The 20,694-nt window shown below is 36.9% G+C and overlaps 3 protein-coding genes across 6 annotated transcripts in view; 1 reads left to right on the top strand and 2 right to left on the bottom strand.

Moving 5' to 3' along the window:
- htr2cl1 (5-hydroxytryptamine (serotonin) receptor 2C, G protein-coupled-like 1) overlaps nt 1-20,694 on the top strand; it is a 322,666-nt gene that overhangs the window by 15,991 nt on the left and 285,981 nt on the right. Inside the window, exon 3 of one of the 2 annotated variants that reach the window (XR_006368689.1) lies at nt 12,855-13,680. The exons of the other annotated variant lie outside the window; for it this stretch is intronic. The gene's annotated coding sequence lies outside the window, so the exon portion shown is untranslated. Of the gene's footprint in view, nt 1-12,854; nt 13,681-20,694 lie in introns of those variants that run through there. 2 annotated transcript variants of the gene reach the window in all.
- Nucleotides 4,738-11,574, bottom strand: LOC122819933 (tryptase beta-2-like). Its single transcript, XM_044097007.1, has 6 exons — nt 11,456-11,574; nt 10,555-10,572; nt 8,635-8,800; nt 6,443-6,687; nt 6,218-6,345; nt 4,738-5,508 (listed from the first exon to the last, which is right to left on the bottom strand). The coding sequence occupies exons 1-6, from the start codon at nt 11,511-11,513 to the stop codon at nt 5,116-5,118; spliced, it is 1,008 nt and encodes a 335-aa protein (XP_043952942.1). The 5' UTR covers nt 11,514-11,574; the 3' UTR covers nt 4,738-5,115.
- Nucleotides 15,019-20,153, bottom strand: LOC122819931 (serine protease 27-like). 3 transcript variants are annotated; one of them, XM_044097004.1, is made up of 6 exons: nt 20,032-20,153; nt 18,847-18,867; nt 18,124-18,286; nt 17,221-17,483; nt 16,953-17,143; nt 15,019-15,944 (listed from the first exon to the last, which is right to left on the bottom strand). In XM_044097004.1, exons 1-6 carry the CDS (start codon nt 20,084-20,086, stop codon nt 15,510-15,512), a joined length of 1,128 nt encoding a protein of 375 aa, XP_043952939.1. In that variant the 5' UTR covers nt 20,087-20,153; the 3' UTR covers nt 15,019-15,509. The 3 variants fall into 3 exon arrangements, with proteins under 3 accessions (XP_043952939.1, XP_043952937.1, XP_043952938.1); XM_044097002.1 differs by lacking the exon at nt 20,032-20,153 and having other exon boundaries at nt 18,847-20,015; XM_044097003.1 differs by lacking the exon at nt 20,032-20,153 and having other exon boundaries at nt 18,124-20,015.

Here is a 20,694-nt window from a genome sequence, read left to right as displayed (position 1 = left end):
ATGTTGTCTAGATTTAAAAGGGTGAGTTAGGATGTAGTATGATGACATCAGTTCTGGGTCTTTTACTTATTTTTAAGCATAAAAACTTGAAATGGATGATGATTTATTTTACACGCATTCAGTCAGGTCATGGGGCTACATTTTAAAGTGCCATCCACCCAAAATGCTATCTTGCAAGCTAACATTTTCGACGCATCTTCAGAACATGTTGAAACATAATGATTGATATAGATTTTACTGCCCCTGCTGGTGTGTCTCTGGCTTTACATCATTTGGGTTTGAAAATGTTTTGCTTATCATGTAAAGTGACAAAATTCAACAAAGAGCTTGTCCATTTAATTTTAACTGAAAAAAATGAAGGTTCTGTAAAAACATTTGGCTTTGATGTCATATTATTGGCAAGCTCATATTTCAGAAAATAATGAAAATATGTTGGTGTAGATGGGCTTCAACATTCTTACAGCTCATTAAAATCTCTTGGTGACCTTAAACATTTATGGCACCACAAGTTATTTTACTGCAATTTAAAAGGTTTCTTCTCTTCTTGTTGCATAAAATATAAAACATTTTTGAAATTCTTTTAAAATTCTACTCTTAAAAACATTTACTCATTTTATTTAAGAAAAATATGGGAAAAAAGATACAAAAAGAAAAGAATTGTCTTTTTTCCCAAAGGACTTAAGTTAATCCACTCGTACTTCTAATGTGGTTAGGGTTAATTTCATACCTTGAAAACCTAGCAGTTATTTTCTTTCCAGTGAAAAGTTTCCCCATCTATAGACGATTGTTCTATTGCTCATCTTTACATGAATATCCACATCTATGGTGGATTTGCATGTTTCTGGAATTTCCCAGCAGAGCTTGATCAAGGCCTCTAGTTTCATAAAAACGTTCTTCATTAAATCCTTTTGGCAACTGCAGAAGTCTTCGGCGGTGTGTCATCAGTTGTTTTGGTGAACTTGACACGGCAGTACTGGTTGTTCAACTTTTAATCTCCTGAATCTTCTACAGGTGTGACTAAAACTGGAGAAACCTGCAAAACAGCGCCGGTGGTTTCTGGTCGTCTTTCGACAACCAGTGATCTGGCACAAGAATGTTCAGATGACAAACTGGGTCAAGGCAGACCTGGGGCCGTGCGCACAAAAAAAAATATGCAGCGCCATATTTTGTGTGGCAAATTATCTATAAAATATAAATATGCATGTATATAAATTAACTTTGTGTCAAAGTTTGTGTAAATTTACGCACAGTTTTTCGCTGGCGTGAAAATGTGCTGCAGCCACACAAACTTTTTCTGTAGAGAATATCAATCTACAAAGCATCCAAATACGCCTAAATACACTGAAATCTGACTACATTCAATGTTATTTAGACCAAGAAGCATCAAATCCAATTTTTTTTCATGATTTTAATGTTATTATTTAAACGTAAATGATTAAACTGATCCGCATCGATCCTCAGACAGTAAGCTAACACGCACATAAAATAAAGAAAATAAAAATAGAAGGACGTGAAAACCTCAGTAGAATGCAAATAGTACTTTTCCTAAGTTTTTGTTTCATAAAGATTGGTCCGTGCGCCAAAGTGCATGAAATGCATCGATGGGGTAATTTCATTCTGACTGAAAAAGAAAACTGGGTTGGATCATCAGATTACCTCCAAACAGTTCAGGTTTGATTATTTTTAGGCTGATCAAGGTGTGTATGATCAGACATATATATGTATATAAGTAGCTGCACAAAGCTGAGCCGTGTAATTGTGGAGCGCTTTGACTCTGATGGAGAAAATCGCCAATGGAAGGATTCAGAGGGAGCGATTGATCAGAGCTCATATTGATCTGCTGGGAAATGTTGATTGTTTATTAGCGTTTAGATTAATCCAGACTGATCATCCTAAAGCTTCGAGCAAAACTTAAAGAATGAGCCGAGAGGTACCGATGCAGCTGCAGTCATCCTTCAGTCGAGCCGCCCTCTTTGTGAATGTGCCTTTATGGACAGAAAGCATCTCTATTCTGTAAATGTACAAGTTCTGCACATGATTCCACTATTTAGATTAAATGTCCACATTTCCACTCAATGACTGTCTTTAAATCCTGGCTGAACTTTCTGCTGTTCAAACAGGCATTTATACGATCTCTTTATTCATTTCTTTTTTAATTTTGATTTTTTTTTTCTTTAAAATTGATTCTTTTTGTGATGTGAACTTGTGTCCTGAAAGCACCTTTTAAATAAAATATATAGTTATTATTATTATAAATATTTATACTACTTCGAAGAAGGACTTTGCCATAGTTATTGCTTCAGGTGGTGGCAAACTTCCAGGTATTTATACTAATTTACATATGCATTTATGGAAGGCAACAGGGTGGACCGGCAGCTGCGCTCAATTTTCCGCAAATTGGGACGTATATAGGAAAGGTGTGCAGCCACATGCGTGCGCACGGCTTTATACAGCCGAAGACATTGTGTGTGTGCTTTTGCTTCTGCGGAGCCTAATGTGTATGTGTTGACATAAAAGATCTGGAATTTACTGCGTGTCCTAATCTCCTCCTTCTCGTTTTAAAAGTATCAGCCAACAACATGAAGCTAGGACTTGGAAGGTGTTAGCAAAGCCTAAGCAAAGACCAAAAGGCATTTTATTGGATTCCTTAAGAAATTCAAAATGATCAAGTTTTAAGGTCTTTGTATTAAATCTCTAAGAGGATTAATTCCTGTTTACAATATGAAAGAACCTTTAGCAGACTTATGGAGAGTGAATGTATGTGTATAAATTATAGACATCAGTAGACAAAGACTGAAAATAAATTTTCCATTTTCATGTGGTAATTTAAGCTGACAGGGGGAGAAGGGGCTGGCTTATTTTGAGATGTGCTGCAGGATCAGATGTGTGAAAAAAGCCAATGAATGGACAGATAATAATGGTTTCAACCCACAAGAAGAATACCTTTTAATATATAAACAGCTGTGCCTAGTTTGTTTTAATATCACACACCATTGTGATCTTTTTTCTCCAGCCACAGCACTTTCTCATATCTTGAGTAATAAGTTCTTTTTGTCACTGATCCTGACGAGTCGTGCTTAAAGAAAAATCCAGAAAAACACGTTGGGTTTGTTGCTTGTCTCTGAAGTCAACGTTGCCAGGTGGATGATGTGTTCCTCTTTGCAAAAGGGAGGGGAAAAACCCAATTACATACACACAAGCTCACTATCAACTCCTACAAGTAATGCTTGCCGCACCATTACATTTTTCTACAACAAAATGAGAAAGTGAAATTCACCTTAGACTTGTGAATTAGATCTGCTGTAAACGTGTAAATGAAAGACACAAGTCACTAAGTCCACCGGGAAGTTTGAAAAGGTAGTCACGTGGACAACTTGTGCAAATTTACAGTAGGTGCAGAAACATGTCATTTGAGGGACTGTCAATGGGGATCCATTTGGGCCAAGACTCCAACATGTGCAATGAGCCTGCAACTTTAAAAACTCCACTCTTGTTTCCAATCAGATCTTCACAATTTCAACCACTTAGCATTGGAAAACTGAAAGATGTTTGACAAGATGCCCCTTTATACAACATTGTTGAAGTTTGTTCTTTGCTAACATTGTTTTTTGCTCAGTTCTCATGAACATGTCAGTCAAATTGAGCTTTCGGCCAATGCAACACCAAGTTTCTTTTTTTCTTTTTGTTGCTGATTTCTTGCCATGTTTGGGGTTATCACTGAGATGAAGCTTCATCTGTTCGTGTATGGCTTTGTTATGTCTGGTTAGGAGTTCATGGTTAGGTCGATGACTACAATGTGCAGCCCAAATCATTATCCCTCCACCACTGTACAGCTGAACTAAGGGTTTTGAGCTTAGAGAAGAAGCCTTGTACATTGTTTGGTTTGTACATCATGAACAATAATGAAAGAAATTAGATGTACTCGTTGAGATTGTTTCCTCTGAGCTCCCCAAACCGATGGGCACCAACAAGTGAAGCGTCTGTGTTTCACTTCCAATGGAAGCAAGAAGAATGTGGTTAGTTTCTACACAAAAAGTGTCAACCTTGTAAAATAAATGACAGTTTGGCATCTGTTTTCCTTTTTTAGCCTTAAATTAGATTCAAAATAATCAGAACCTGTGCTTAATATGCCTGTAAAATGCATGACTGTAGGTAGAAAACAAAGTATAATGCTGTGCGGTTTGGAGCTAACACTATTTTACTGATATTCAGTGTTGCAAGTAATGAGCTTTTCCAAACAAATGGAAATGATTCTGACCAACAACCAGCAGTTAAACCTCTGCTTATGTAACGTACATGTCCCACAGTAACCTTTCATCTGGGCGACATAAGATAGACGTACTTTCCCTTGTTGAAAACGATTGTTTCATTCTGGCTGTGGTATGTTTCAACTTTCCAAGTCACATTTTTACCGGGCACACCTTCTTAAAAAGAGGTTATCTTAGTTTTTCCAGGAAGCATTTCAAAATAGCTCTACCAGTAATTTAATGTAGTCAAGCAGGTCTTGTGAAAGGTTAAAGACAGCCCATTAAATATTTTCTGGTTATGAAGAAATGTTCACTTCTTGACATTTATTTTGGCTTGGATTGGCTTAATTGAAATTCTCCTGAGACGCATTAAATTCCCTCGCCAGACTCAAAACTGCTTCTCTTTTTGTCAAACTGGACACCAAACTGAACCTTCCAACTCTGAAACATCGGGTTGGCACAAAAAATAATTAAAACCAGCAGAAAAATATAGTTTTGAATGATTTTAATCACAGTTTATTTATTACTGATCACCGTTTGTTTCATATTTAATAAAATAACAGTGTGATTGGTTGCTAAAAATCCCAAACCTGTCAAACACTTGAGATTTAATTGGCATTTACATTTAGGTAAATATAGTCAACACAATGAAAAGGACAGAAAGACAAACAAAATACAATTTCAATTTTATGAGAGGTTTGTTAAACTAATTACCAGATAAACTTATTACACCCTTCATTTGCTTTGTAGGAATCATAATTGGTGAAATAAAACTAAATCAGAGTAACAATATCAACATTTTGATTCTAATGAATAGAGAGTTGGCGTTTGTTATGTACTAGAGTGCAGCATGAATGAAAGTTAGGATTTAGTTTGCAGCACCACCAACAAACAGATGGACAAACAGAACAAGAGCTGAGAGAGCGAAGACTCGAGTGATGGGAATCAGAGTTTCACCACTGCCAAATATGCTGCCGTCAGTGGTAGGGTGCTGAGTGGTAGAGTAAGGGTACTGAGAGGTAAAGTAAGGGTACTGAGTGGAATTCGGCGGTGGAGGACAGGTGTAGTTCAATTCACTGTCAATGCCTGGGGAGGTGTAGGTAACAAAGCCTGGCTCCATGCCAGTGACTCTGTCGGTGATCCATTTCTGGTACTGGGACACACGAGTATAGATACCGTGATTCAGCAAGTTTACACTCACAATCCCACTCTGAACCCAGATGGAGTCTTTCTTGGTCACTAGAGCTGCGCCTTCATCTTGCTGTGGAAGAATTTTAGAACAGCATAAATGTTAAACAGTGTTTTTCAATCTGGTCCAACAGTGACACAGGCTGTTTTAAATAACACTATCACTATATTAAAATCAACAAAGTGAGACAGAAAACATCTCATTAAATTGCTTGAGATGAGAACTGAGTAAATTGAGTTACAGCTGCTGTGTGTAACTGGTATTAAAAACCAGCTCCTGTGCCTCGTACCAGTGCTACTATTATCTACAGAAATGTTCCTGTTCAGAAACAGCCAATCAGGAGAAGAGGTGTCTTGGTGCTATTAATCACTGCTCATGTTCACGCTGCTCAATGTGCTGATGGTGGAGAAACACTAAACAGTTTATCTGCTGTGATCAGTGGCTATGCTAACTAGCCTTAGCATTTGTGGCAGGCTCTGCTGATGAGGAGAAACTTGAGGGCAGCAGAGACTAATTGGAGGGAGTGAATCATACACACAAGCGTGATTGACAGCGCTAACACCCTCCTTCTGGGTTTGATTGGTTGTTTTTGACCAAGTTATGTATTTTGTATTTGGAATACATGACTGTCTCATAGCATAGTGTCACAACATAGTTACAGCTGTATCAAATATCTAGAAAAGTTACTTAAAGCCTCTGGAGTGCAGATTTAAGTGCATTTCATAAAGTTCAATTTTACGCAAAACATAATCAAAAAATGAGAACAAAAAAAGGTAATTACAAAAAATGTTGTCTTTGAACCATTTTCACACATCCGGTCCTCTGTTATTGGAAAGTTAAAGTTGTAGACGCAGTTACATTTTTTGTTCCCAAGTACTGATACATTGACTTCCTGGAAAGAGTAGGATCCTAGAGAAAAAGGTTTTAATGGTTATTTTTCTTTGGAGAATTCAGCAATTGTATTACACAGAAAGCTGATGCAAAAAAACAAAACTGTAGAAATTACCATTGTAGCTTAAACCAGTGACCCAGCTGCTGGTTCCATCGTAGAAAGTGCTGTTTTCTGCAGCCAAACACACTGGTCGGATGTAGTCCGTGAAGTTGACTGGAGCAGACAGCTTCACAAGGCAGATGTCGTTTCCACCATAAAAGGTGTAGTTTTGGTGGCAGTGGACGTTTGCAATTGTCCGAGTCACTATAATTCCAGGCTGGTTCGTGACACCAACGAGCAAAACTACATCAGGGAAAATTCTTAAAGAAGAGAGAAGAAAAGTATTTGAACATGTCACTGAGTATCACAGTAGGTAGATCTTTATCTGTCTTTCTTGCTTTCTTTTCAGTAGTAGAGGTGTAGAATTGGCATCTTTGATCCAGTTGCTGAACTGACCTGAATGCTGCACATCACTAAGTTTACTGCAGTTGAAATCTGTTTTGAGTTGACTACTGTAAATTTGGGAGTATAAGCTGCTACTTTTTTCATCACTCTTTGAACACTGTGGCCTTTACTAAGTTGAGGCTACTGCATGTTTTCTTTTTTGTTTGTTCCCCCCACCTCCAAAAGCATTTTGCCTCATAACAATAGACCAATGAAATTGATCAGAGATCTAATGAAATTGTACAATAAATTAAGAACAATTTCACAAATCAATGACCGGTATAGTAAAACTGTCATTTTTTTTCACCCCCCATCAACATGGAAAACATTCAAAGAAAATCTTATGATGAAGGTTTTACGCTAAAGGCGATCAATCTCTTTGATTGTGTTGGTAACCTGTCATGGTGGCAGACAGTGTGAGAACAGTCACGGTTCTACTTCTGCTTGGTTACTTCTTGCTTGTTGCACCTTGGATGGTGTTCATAGTTGAGCTTTGTTTATCATTGGGGCATTGTCTTAATTGCTGTTTAATTATGCAGGCAGTTGTGGTTTCTGACGTGGGTGATATGGGCAAACGTCCAGGGCGTTATCTTTTTAGGGATGGCAGGAGACCTCTGGTTTGTAGCACAGAGATGGAAGCAAAGCAGAATGAAGAAGAGTTTGAATTGATAATGATACTGGTTACATTTATTTCAGCTCTAAGTATTTAATATCTAGGTGTTTTATGGGAATGTGGATTTTTCAAATCAATTTGAGAAACAATTTTGAAAAGTGCACTTAATTTTATTGGGTCATGTAGTGCAGGGCGCTGGTATCGATCTTGGGTTAAGTGGTCTTGACTACAACACTGCTATGTAGCTCCTTGGTTGCATGTCCTCCCCCATCCACCTTCTTTCCATCCCCTTTCTGTTGGATGGTTTTCAAAATAAATGCAATTGGTGGCAAAAAAAAGCGAAGTTCATGCTATGTTAAGACAGGAGACAGAATATTTCCATCCCTGAAATTATGATGCATAGAATCGCATATCGAAGTCTAAACTGTTACAGAGAATAAACACAATAAAAACATGCTTTATCTGTGGTATCGTTAATTAAAATGGTACATTACTATTGTATTAAAATTAAATACGGTAGGTACTCTTAATGGTATTTTATTAGAGGTTAAATAATGCATTCAGGAAGTACTTTTACTTTTAATACCAAGGTATTTTTAAAAGCCAGTACTTTTCTACTTTTGCTCAAGTACAAATGTTAATGTGGTACTTTTGCTAGAGTACATTTTTGTCTGTGTATTTGTACTTTTACTTAAGTACATGTTTTTAGTACTTTCTCCTCCACTACCTGCCTCACTGGGACTGTTAACAAACTGAACGTGGAGATATTGGAATGTTGTTTGTGCACTGTTCAATGAAAATGTATAAGCAATGTAATTTGTTACTGATACGTATGTATATTTAAAGGTAGCCATGTTAAAGGCACTGTTCATAAAAAGCACTTGCAATATGTATTAGTTTATCATATGGATTAAATTAAAAGTTAAAAATTCCTCGCCTGTAATGTCTTTTTGTGTAAATATCTCGTATTACAGCGTGGGTCACCTGCAGTTTACCATCTTACTAATCCAGTGAGGCTTGTACAAAATTGATTTTCTTTCTAAAATTAGAGCATGTGGCTTTCAGTCATGTGTGCTCTGTAGTCTGGAATTTAAGGTAGATTAATTAGAAAAGGTCTTTGAAAAATAACTCTAAGAAACATATGAAGTGCAGTTCAATAGATGGTTGCTGCAAGGTGTTTTGTTGCAAATACCAAACCATAGCTTCTTACGTTAAGCATTGAGCAGCTGTCAGCACCCACTCGTCGGTGATCAGAGATCCCTGACAAAAGGGGAAGCCGAATTTGCTAGCTACAAAAGTAACATGCCAGGGCCATCTTCCTGGAGGTGCATCTTGCCCTCCGATGATCCTGCTGTTGATGGGAGGTCTGGCACAGGCTTTACAACAATTACAAAACACAAAGGTTAATGACACAGACAGTTTTTACTTCTTCTTTTTTTTGTTTTAAAACAGTCAGTAACAAAATTAGTCAGAACACATAGGAAAATCTTTGTTAAAGGTGCAGCATTATTTATTTTCCAGACTCATGTTGCCGTTTTATGACACAATCTAGCAATAGCTGTTATAAAAATGCTATCTACATCAAATATAACTTAGAAATTTGTCTTTATAATTTAACTTGTTGAAATTAGGCCTTTGTGTCTTTAAAAGCTCCTGCTCTTTAATAAAATTCTGCTTTCAGGAAGTCATAACGCTGCTCCTTTATTAACCCTTTAACAATGTTTTATCAGGGAAGAAGGGAATTAACACAAAGGTTTTCCTCCCTTTCTTCTGTTACTGTTTGTAACTTATTAAAGTTATCATACTATCATTATTAGTTGTTTTTTCTCCTTTTTAAAAAGCATTTTACTTATCGTTACATAACACAGATTAAGAAGAATATATAGGTGTACATTGCCAAAGACTTGGTAATTATTCTGATGTTGTATGTCCAGTTGTTTACTGGACATACAATATAATTGCCATTATTACTATTGTCATTCATAGATTTTCTTATGAGAGTTAGTTTGTAACCATTTTTCCGATGGAATATAGTTTTTGTTGGTTCTCTAGCAGTATATTGAACATGCACATAAATATTATAACTTAGTTTTAGTTACAAATTTTTTAGGATTATTGAGCCAGTAAATTTCATTAAATTTTTAAATTTTCTTTAATCAACTGGTTCATTAAATTTAGAAAAGGGGTCATATTAAATGAGTGTTCACTTCTTCATATTCCTTTTCAAACAGAAAAGTAGTGTTAAACTAATATTGTTCTTGGTTATGTATGCAGATGTTTTCTCTGTCCTACCGACTGCTTGGATTTAAAAACCTGTTTGAAAAAAATAAATAAATCAAATCATCATTTCACTGAGAAGTAGCCTTTATAGTAAGTTCAGTTAATGTGCAGTTCCACCAGATGTTTGCTAATTGTGACTGGCTAGTCTGAAGGAGCTGGGTGGAGCAGTCATGGAGAAGGGAGGCTCTGAGTCAGAAGCTTGGAAATTGCAGCATGGAGGAGGAGCTTTGTCCTCAAAGGTGGAGCTAGGACCACCCAGGTGTTTTAGATTAAAGGATTTCTCAAACAATAATGGAGAAAGAAAGCAACAGTCCAGGAAAGTTTTTGATGAGGGAATAACATTACATGACGTAAATCTCAAAATGTTGATTCTACGTAACACTGCCCCTTTAATAATGTGCTGCTTGAATTATTTTATGCTATAAAAATCTGTAAATTAGATTTAGTCCATATATTTTGTAACTTAATGATTTTTAACAAAACTGACTGCTGTGCCTTAAACATGCCTGTTATTGTGATAATACAAACACCAATTTCAGTTCATTTTAAAAGGATTTTATGGGATAGATCAACACAGCATACCATAATAAAAATTTTATTTTGCACTACTCTGCAATGGTCTATTATATTGAACCCCAAGAACAAACATTCAAGTTTGTTTGTAGCATCACGTTCAAAGTGTCTGAATACTTTTGCATTCTAAGTGATGCACTGATTTCCCCACCTCAGAAATCTTACAGATCAACATGTGATCATTTTCACCATTAAAAATTTCCAAAAGTACAATAGATTATTATTTCTGTTTTTCTTCCTGTTAACAAAAATTAGAAAAGGAATGTTGGAAACTTACCGGGTTGTGAGTCACCTCCTGAAATTTACACACACACGCACACACACACCCACACACGCACACACACACACACACATGAAACAAGTCAGGTGAAACTGTTTTCTCACTTAGTCAGTCAGAGTTTTGATCATAATCCTGTTTTCTATACAAATCATGCTGTCCTTTTCCATGGTCTACCTGTAAACAAACCATGTCATACTAAAGTCTATCATTTTGTTTCTTCTGGTAAAGTATTTCTGTGAATTATGGATATAATCTCTCAGATAAATTACTTGTTGGCCAGGCATGTCGAGCTCATTTTCATTTTGGGCCACATAAAAAACCTGAATGTCCTTAAAGGGCTGGTTGTGCCAGAATGTTTTCATAAAACCCATTAAATTATCAAATTTACAATAAATAGCTGTTTTAGCATTAAGTAGGAGTTTCTTCTAATTTAATATTATTGAACATCTTTTCACAGTAATCAGTCCATCCAGGATTTTGCAAATGTTTTTATGGTGCTAATTTATAAATATTTGTAAGGAATTTTAACATTTGCACTAATGCATGGTACTAAATGTGACATTTTATTGTCATATCAAGTAAGACTGAGGCAGCAGTCACTTAAACTAAATGTTTTTAGCCAACTTTGAAAAGAGAAACAAAAAACAGCAAAATATCAAAAATGTGTAGATCTATTGATTAGTGTGAATTTTGCAGATTTGTGAAAAACTGGAGGGACTTATTAATGTAATTTGCAGTCTAGAGGGCCACATAAAAAGCCAGATTTGTCCTCCAGACTTTGGGTAACAAAGGTGAACTGCAAAGTAAATGACTGATTTGATCTTGATGGACGGTGTACGATGCTTTTCTTTAACAGTATTTCAATGAAAGAGAAATATAAGCATTATCATTTTCTCACCTTTGAAGAAGAGCGCGATCATCACAGCGATCCCCCATGCAAACCCTTGAAGAGCCATTGTCACCAGTATCTCTTTTCTCTGGTCTTCAGCATTAAATACTTTTCTGTGTTTAGCTCCACCCTAAATGACATGATGTCCAATAAACTTCTCTGATATCATATGATCTCTCTCTGTGGACTGGCTTGGATCTTAAAAGAACAAGAATGAATCCAAACTTGTCTATCTTGATCAATTAGTTGGTAATGACTTTATACCTGAAGCGCTATGCACAGAGCACTTTTGGGAAGTAAGGTGATGTCATGGCGTGCAACTCAGATAAGCTAGATGAGGTTGTTTATGCATCATGGCTTTCTCTGTTTTAACATGTAATCTAATTGGCCAGTTTAGTTCAGGATGCCCCCCAGCTAGTAATAATCAAAAACGATGGGAAACAGTTTTACTAAATTGTTAACTTGTGTCGACTAAGATGGCAAATTGAAAAGAAATGCAATAATTTTCTGTTAATACTAGAGCAGTTATAAATTTTGACCACTTCTGAGTTTAATACAACTAAAAAGAATCGCAAATGGTCACGATGATTAAATATAGCAAAGGTCACAAGCAAAATTTAACTGTCTAATGCAGTGTTTCTCAGTTCCTGCCCTGCATGTTTCAGGTGTTTCCCTTCTGCCACACACCTGGATTGGATCTGTGGGGGATTAACAGGTTTTGCAGTACTTGATGGCTGCAGAAGAGGCCATGCAATCATTTGGATCAGCTGTTCTGGAATAGAGGCACATCTAAAACATGCAGAGCAGGGGGAGGCCTGAGGACTGGAATTGAGAAGCACTGGTCTAATGTTTGATTTACAATGAATTTATAACAATGAAACACAAGCAAGAGGAATTTCCAAGCATTTTTCAATCTCATGTTAAGAAAGTTTACTCATAAAACTGAACATTTTCTCAGCAGAGCCTGGTGAGAGTCAGGTGAATTTCCTCAAGGCTGTGTTGTTGTGCCACTTTTATTTTAGCTCCAAAACTTGAGTGCTTTGGCATCTTTTTTGCTGCAGACCAATCACTGCAATTTTACCTTTTGCCACATCACTAAAGCCTCATAGTGACCAAGTTAGAGTGTGCATATTCTCAACGGAGTGGAACCGACAGCATTTCCTTCATGTCGCAGAAAACACAGAAGTCATTGTTTTTCATACAATATCATGTCACGATATGAATTTCATATCATGATATATCACAATATATATTGTTATGGGTGGTGGTTGCAACATATATCGCAATATTGTTTGTAGAAAACTTACAATAAAAAGAACAAAATCACATGTATATAGTTATAAAAACTCCTTTAACACTAGATTTTGTGGGCATTTAAACCACACAAATTTTTTTACTCTGGTTTCAGAACGACCGCCACCCCGCCCCATGGTGCTTCCTCGCTGTCCGACCGTGACGGAGCACCGTGCCAAGACGGTGAGAGGGATAGAAACGGTGTCTATTGGACTCAGCGAGTTTTAGCCCCTGGCGGATCCCATGTATGCTTTTATGCTCCGTTTCTCTGCTGTCTGCAGCGCTACTTCTGAGCATCGCGCTAAAACCACTGGAGGTTAAACACGAACCAGGTCCAGATAGTTGACGTGTTTTGCACCTGCCTTTTTAACGTGGCTCTGTTAGCCACGTTGCTTCCCGATTCCTCTGTTTTGATGGCGGCCGGTTACGTCATCAACAAGCATTACCGCGGTTGGCCGGTAGACAACAGGTCTCTATCGTAGGCTGAATTTCTACCGTATACCGTTTATATCCAACATTCCTGATGCAAACTACTAAAACATAGCCAGAAATGAAAAAGAACTTACTGCTTCATATATAATTTTGACAAATATAATTTATTATTTAATAAGCCTATTTTTTTTTAAATTGAAAAATGTTGCTTTCTTCCTGAAAAATTGGATGCCTTTATTTCCAGTAGCAAATATTCTGGTAATGTAGCTCTTTTTTTAAAACACTGAAGTCTGTATGGAGGACTTTGAAGCCAGTTTATTTAACTAGGATAAATGTGATATTTTACTGTACAGTAATAAATTGAGAGTTATTTAGAGATGGTAATACATTTAAAATTCTTGTATCATTCAAACAGAAATCCAACTCACTACATTTAAAGTCACTCTGGTTTTGTACATACATATAAGGCTAATCAATAAAAGAACTGATTTTATGCTTTTTGAGTGAAATATCTACTTTTTCCTTTAACATTGATGAGCGATGTACTCTGTATAATCAGTTTGAGCCTCAGTCTCTTGAATATTATAAACTTTTCTAATCCTGAACACCCATAAATAGCAAATGTCAGATTTTAAAAGATGCAGAGGGGGCCGGGGTAACGCTAATGGTATTTGGTTTTAGTTCAAGGTGGCTTTATCCAAGTAGGTAGGACAAGATTGAAATCATTTTAGTATGGATGAATAGAAAGGATATTTGGAGGTGAAAGGAGAGAAGGAGGGTGTGAGGATTATACATGTTGATGCTGTAGGATGAGAAGCTTTTACATTGAAGGCTTGACTGGTTGTTTCCCAAAATGTTGTCGTCTTTCAGCCCCACAGTTTCATTCATCCCAGAGGGACAATTTGACATAAGCACAGGAGGTTTAACTTAATAGTTCTCATTAAACTTTGCTGAGCTTCACTTACCTTTTATCCTTCTGTAAATTATTAAGACATAAAAGCAGGAAGACGGAGGTTCCATTCCGGCGATGCTTTTTCTTCAAATTGTGTGCATTTAGAAAGAATGTGGCTACAACGACACGCAGTTGCAACTAATTTGCAGGAATGGAGGTGGGAACAAACTGGACACAACGCAGAAAACATTTCAGGAAAAGGAGCAGAATCCAAGCCGGTCATAGAAACGGTGGCTCAACGGGGAGCAGAACGCATTTCTGAGTGCTGTTTGGAAAAAGTGTGAATGTAGTGTCTGCAGAGACGGAGAGAGCGGTATAATGAGGGTAAAATCCAAGATCGTAAATAGGGCTTTTAAATTGAAAATCTAAAATCTTAGATAATAAATACAAACCATATTTTTTTATAGATTTAGAAACGGTAGCGTTGATAATTTGTCATAAAGGACTTGAATACCTACAAACGTCTAATGAAACTTTTTAGTAAATGCCTGTAAATCAGTTTTAAAAATGTCTATTATCTTCAAAAAAAAATTATTTTAGTACTCTGATATTTTTAATCTGGCAAACATTAAACATGGTGTGACATTGTCTGTTCTTGAATATTAGAGCTTGAAATCTTGTAAATGACACCACTGTCAGGTTATATTGTTACTGGATGATGGTTGATCATTTTATTAACGTCTTCCTCTTAAAAACAAGCCACACATATTCCACTGTTATTTCTACCATATGCAATATGACAGATGTATTTATCCAAAACAAATATACAATTTGTAGGAAATTTTATGTTCATGAGCATTGAGATTTATAAAGGATTACCATTTTAGTTGCAAATGATTCTAATTGTTCTGTTGGACATATTTGGGAGAACATAAGAAATCTGAAAAACTGAATATTAAACAAACAGGCTTTAATCCGTACTTAGTTGAAGTTGAAAGGGCAAAGCTGAAACGGGAACAGTCATTACTGGTAAATTTCAAACTTCATAAAACAATGGTAAAATGTTTCTGCCATGGATATAAGTGCAATAAAAACACAATCCAAAATTCACTCGTTAAAGAATTGTTTAAAACGGATTAAAAATAGATCAGATTTTTAAAAATTGGCTCACACATGGTGTCTAATGTCACAATATTTGATCATTTTTATTGCTTGATTGGCAATACATATCACAATATTCCTGTAAGATCAGATTAACCCCACGTTACTTAGCATCATATTAAGAGCAAGACTATTCAAAATGAATTTAGTTAACTGCTCAAAAGACAAATAATTCTTTAATTTTAAAACTTGCACTGTGTTTAGAAGCACATATTTTATACTGTAGTGAAATATAAAGCATAACCCTTTTCCCATCTATGCATTGCATAATCCTCAGTAAAACATTTACTTCCAAGCTCCGCCCACAAGGAAATGAAGGAACAGAGCAAGAATGGCAATTCCCATGAAGTGAGTGAAGTGGCTCAGGGTTCCCCCACTGCCAAAAATACTGTCATCAGTGGTCATACTGGGAGTGGTGGTGTGGGTGGTGGTAGTGGTGGTGGCAGTAGTAGTAGTAGTAGTAGTAGTAGTAGTAGTAGTAGTAGTAGTAGTAGTACAGGTGAAGTGGAGGTCGCTGTCGATGCCAGGCGAGGTGAAGGTAACAAAGCCTGGCTCCATGCCAGTGACTGTGTTGCTGATCCAGCTCTGGTACTGGGACACTCGGGTGTAGACGCCCGGTTTCATTGGAAGAGCGCATCCCTCACCAAAGCTCACAACTCCAGCCTGGACCCACTGAGAACTATTCTGGAGTTGAACCATCAGCGGTCCGCCCGAATCTCCCTGAAGGAGGGAAGAAAGAGAAGAAAAGTAACAATTACTTGTGGAAAGTAATTGCAGTTTTATATTACCTTTTCATTCTCAAATTTTAAAATGATTTTTGGTTGGACTGATTAGGTTTTTCTGACGTGTCTGCTTTTTCTTTGACTCTGTTGTGTTACATGTTGTGCAATGCTTCCTGCCTTCAGTTTCGGACTGGACACCAAAAGCAATGCTGCTTTCTTTTCGTTTTATCCTGTGAAATACTTTGATTTTAATTAGGGGTGCAGCCGATTTATTGGTAAGGATTTCCTTAATTTTCGGAGATCGGTGATCGGCCAATACTTCAATATGTAGCCAATCTTTTCACCTGATCTCATCTATCTCAGCAAATGTTTTAAAACCAACCACCGTCCTCTCCTGCTCACCCGTGAGAGGTTTGACTGTTGGCCTTACCCACCGGGTCATGCTTTGTACGTAATAAGAGTCGCGCCACTGTTGCCAAATCAACATCTTTCCTGCTATATTTAGTGACATTTCAGACAAAAAATGGTATCTGGAAAATCAGAATCGGCAGGTCGGGCTAATCGGCAAACGGATAGAAAACTGCAATCGGTGCACCCCTGATTTTAATGTCAGTTCATAGAACTGTGCCAGTGCTGGTCAATACAAGCCTATCTATCTTATAGAAGATTGTTAAATAATATAAGAAAATCCTCCACGAGTGGAGAGTTTAAGTTTTCATGGCAGAAAGTGTTCAGTACAAAATAAGAGCAACAGAAACTAAAAACAGTGGAATTAGTTTGTAGGAAAAATGCCTACAAAATATGTAGGTTTCAATGCATTTTTATTAGATCCAGAACTTCATACTGAAACCAGAGATTCATACAAAATGAGTCTGTTGTTACTTATAAATGCAGATGATTTGTAGACTATCAGGAAGTTTGAATTAACTCTTCTTCCTTGTGTTTTATGCTGAGAATTATTCCATTAAGCTATAAAACAAAATTACACAAATAAAGTTGTAGTTACCTGACAAGAGTCCTTTCCTCCCTCTTCAAATCCAGCACAAATGTAGTTACTTGGGTTTAGCTCAGGATTGAAAAGAAGATGTATCATGAATGTTTCGGAGTAGTAGCACATGCATCTGTTGTTTCCAACTATTGGCACCTCCACTTCCTGCAGAGTGTTTGAATGTAATCCAGTTCCAATATGCCGGGTTTCTAGAAGAGAAAAGTAAAAGCTTTAAATGAAATTCCTAAGCGGCGTTGTCAGAGACGGTGACTAGTGTGCAACTTACCAGTTTTGCCAAAACCAGTGACCCAGCTGGCCAGGCCATCATGGAAAGTGCTGTTCTCTGAGGCCAAGCAGATCGGCTGGATGTAGGGAGTAAAGTCAACGGGAGCCGAAAGCTTCAGAAGACAGATGTCATTTTCAGATGTCGAAGAGTCGTACTCAGGATGGCAGATGATTTCAGAGAGTCTTCGAGTCACTTTAGTCGAGTTGGAAGCGGCATCTAGTTGTACAACACCAATTTGGACTTCTGTGTGGTTGAGGTCGTCTCTTACAGAAAATCAAAACACGCGAGAATAAGAGTCAGCACGTAAGTTTAGACTTGGTTCTTTCAGTATCAATACATTTTTAAAAACATGATGAAAGTGCCATCTTTGATAAAAGCTACAGCATGTAGCTTTTACTTTTAAAAATATTTATTTTATTTTTCTTCTAGTGTTTCCATTGCTAGCTAGAAACAACCAGTCAGACCCCAGAGGCGGGCCTTAACGCTGTCAATCACTCCAGCCAAGCCCTGCGCTGTGCTGCAGTTTCTCCCCATCAGCATAGCCAGTTGTCAATGCTAAAGCTAGTTAGCATAGCCACCAATGATGGCGTTGAAACAGTTTTCCTGTAACGGTGAGTTGTTGCTCTGCCACGAGAACATTTAGCAGCGGGTTCATGAGGTTGACGGCGCCTAGACTCCTCCAGACTCTGACTGGTTGTTTTTAACCAGGAGACCTGCATTTCTTCACATAGCAACATCAGCACTGGGAAGAGGTGGAGGAGATCAATCTTGTCAAAGATTATCTGTACAATAACATGGTGATAATTCTAATAAATATGTAAAAAAAAACAAAAACAGATTCAGTTTTATAAAAGCTTCACACTGTAGCTTTAATCAGTTACTAACAAAAAAAACCCTTCTCACCTTGTTATGCAGTGAGCAGCTGTTAGCACCCATTCATTGCTTATCAGCGACCCTCCACAGTAGGAATAATCGGTAGTAAAATATACCTGCCAGGGCCAGTCCCCCAGCTGGGCATCTTCACCCCCAATGATTCGCGTCTTGCTTCCAGCTGCTTTGCCACACGCTGGGGAAAACCGAGAAGAGACAAAAGCTGAGACGAGTGAAGGTGGAGGAAGTGTTAAACGACGCCTCGTCGTTTGACACGACTCCGTTTTTCTACTGTTAGTTTCATGAGAAATGGGTGTGATCATTATTTCAGTGTTGAACCATTTTTTTTTTCTCTGTGTATCATTTATTTGTTTATCAGGAGATCATACATACATTGATATTACATACATTTTGCAAAGCTTACATGACTTCTCCGATTTTTTTGTTTTCTTTTTTACACAGTTTTTTTTCCCCTTCCCTCTTCCTTCTCTCCTTTTCTTTCCTTCAGTGTTGAACTATTTTTGTACGGTTATTTAAAAAACTTACTCTAGCGCTGGATTTTTGTAAAGCAATTCTAATAGAAAGCAAAAGCAAAATGTTCATTAACTTAAAGGCCCAACTTATAAAATTAACTATTCTTTTTATTTATTTTTTGTTTTAAAGAGAGAGCTAACATTACATTGTCTGTTTAATGTTTTGCATGTCAGAAGACAGAACCAAACTGGTTAAGCTTGTTAAAGTGTCCAAGATGCTTACCAGGCTCCTGTGATGGACAACCTGAAATGCCAAAAATAGACAGACATGTTAAACCAGTCATCAGAACAAATGACCAGTTAGAGACATGAACTATTGTTTCCCACACATTCACTTGTAGGATGATTTTCAAAGTTCTCTTTATGGAATTGTATAATTTTGACCACACTGGACAGGTTTTGGACATGAACATCCTGTTCAAGATTATGTCACAGCATGCAAAATTAAATTTAAGTTTGGACTTTGACTAGGCCTCTCCAAAATCTTCATTTATTTGAAACACTGTGACAGTATGTTTGAGTTTAAGGTCATGAACTGATGTCTGAAAGTCTGCTTTTATGGTTTCATGTTAGAGAAAAATTAGTGGCCAGCCATGTCATCCACAAATCTTTGCTGCATGTTTTTTTTTTTTTTTTTTTTTTTTTCTCTAAATTGTCATTTAGTCAGAATATCTGAAGATAATTTTCTTTTGATAATCCAAAGCATTTAAAGTGTGACGTGAAACAATAACTGAGCAAATCTGACTGGAAGTATTTTTTTTTGCCGCATTGCATCTCTTGAAGGACAGAAACAATTGCCTTTCAGCGTACACGCTGCTGTCCTTGCATCCTGAATTAAATATGTCTGTTTCAGAGAGCAAACTGCCATGACTCGTATGCTTTTATAGAGCTGGGCAGATTTACTGTTGATTTATTTGAAGTGAATATGATTACCAGTACGTGGCTGCTGTAAAGGACATTTTCAGAAAAGTGGTAGGTGCATACTGTACTTTTTCTATGCTGGTTTTACTTTTGAGCACTAAATGAGTGCTGGATTTGTTGGAAGTCTTACTCCAAATATTACTTCCAGTCATTAGAAACGGCATGGTAAAAATTACAAGGTAATTTTAAATCTAAATTACCATTACTATTATTTTATTTATAAAACACTTTAAAACAGTAGCTGTGACAAAATACTGTACAGATAAAAACCAATAAACATTCAAAATATGAAAAGGACAGAAGACAATACAAAGTTAAAACACCTTTGAATACAATGTGACTAAGATAGCAGCACATGTAGGTTTGTCTTCTTGACTCACTTATAATCTACAGAAACCTTTTCATCATATAAGTGTGTAAGGTTTATCAGAGACACATCATTAAGCTACATGAAAGGTAATATGAATCATGAAACACTCTTTCTTACCTTTGGATAACAGAAGGATCAGCACAAAGTTTCCAAACAGCTTTTGGAGATCCATTTTTAAAGAAACACTATCCTAAGCTACAGATGAATGCAGATGTTCAGCTTCACTCAGAATGAACCTTTTATGTTAATGTAAGCCTACTTAACACATGCAACATGAAAGGAAACCTGTTGGTCATGTTGCCAGATTTGGATTGGCCTTTTATGAAAGTTGTCCAAACAAGGAAGTCATTTATTTTCATTATGCAACAGGTTTGTTTTCCTTTTAGGTTCTAAAGATAATAATCTAATTTTGTTTTCCTAATCTGGGCACCTCCAACTTTTATCAACAAATGTACAGATATTTTTCTTTTTATGAAATAATTCAATAGCACTTGATTTCTTAAGTAGTAAACAGCATGGGTGTGGTTGACTTTGACTGTCAGTGAAGCAGAGGAGTATTTATTGCCCTTACTGTAGACAATGTTCAGCTTCAAAGTACTTTCCTTATTGTTTCCCTTTTGTCTTTCACTTGCCTGTAATTCTCACTGAGCCTTTTGTCTTCAGCCCATCAAAACCGGTCTGATCTCTGTGCTACATCGGTCAGTAAAACTATGCAGCATTTACCAGCTCGTCACTTCACCCCGTCCCCAGTGAATTGTTTCTATTGTTTTAACTTTGTTC

Source organism: Gambusia affinis, linkage group LG18, assembly GCF_019740435.1.
Source record: "Gambusia affinis linkage group LG18, SWU_Gaff_1.0, whole genome shotgun sequence".
Taxonomy (NCBI): domain Eukaryota; kingdom Metazoa; phylum Chordata; class Actinopteri; order Cyprinodontiformes; family Poeciliidae; genus Gambusia; species Gambusia affinis.
The sequence above is the reverse complement of the archived record's forward strand: the minus strand, read 5'-3'. Positions and strand labels throughout refer to the sequence as shown.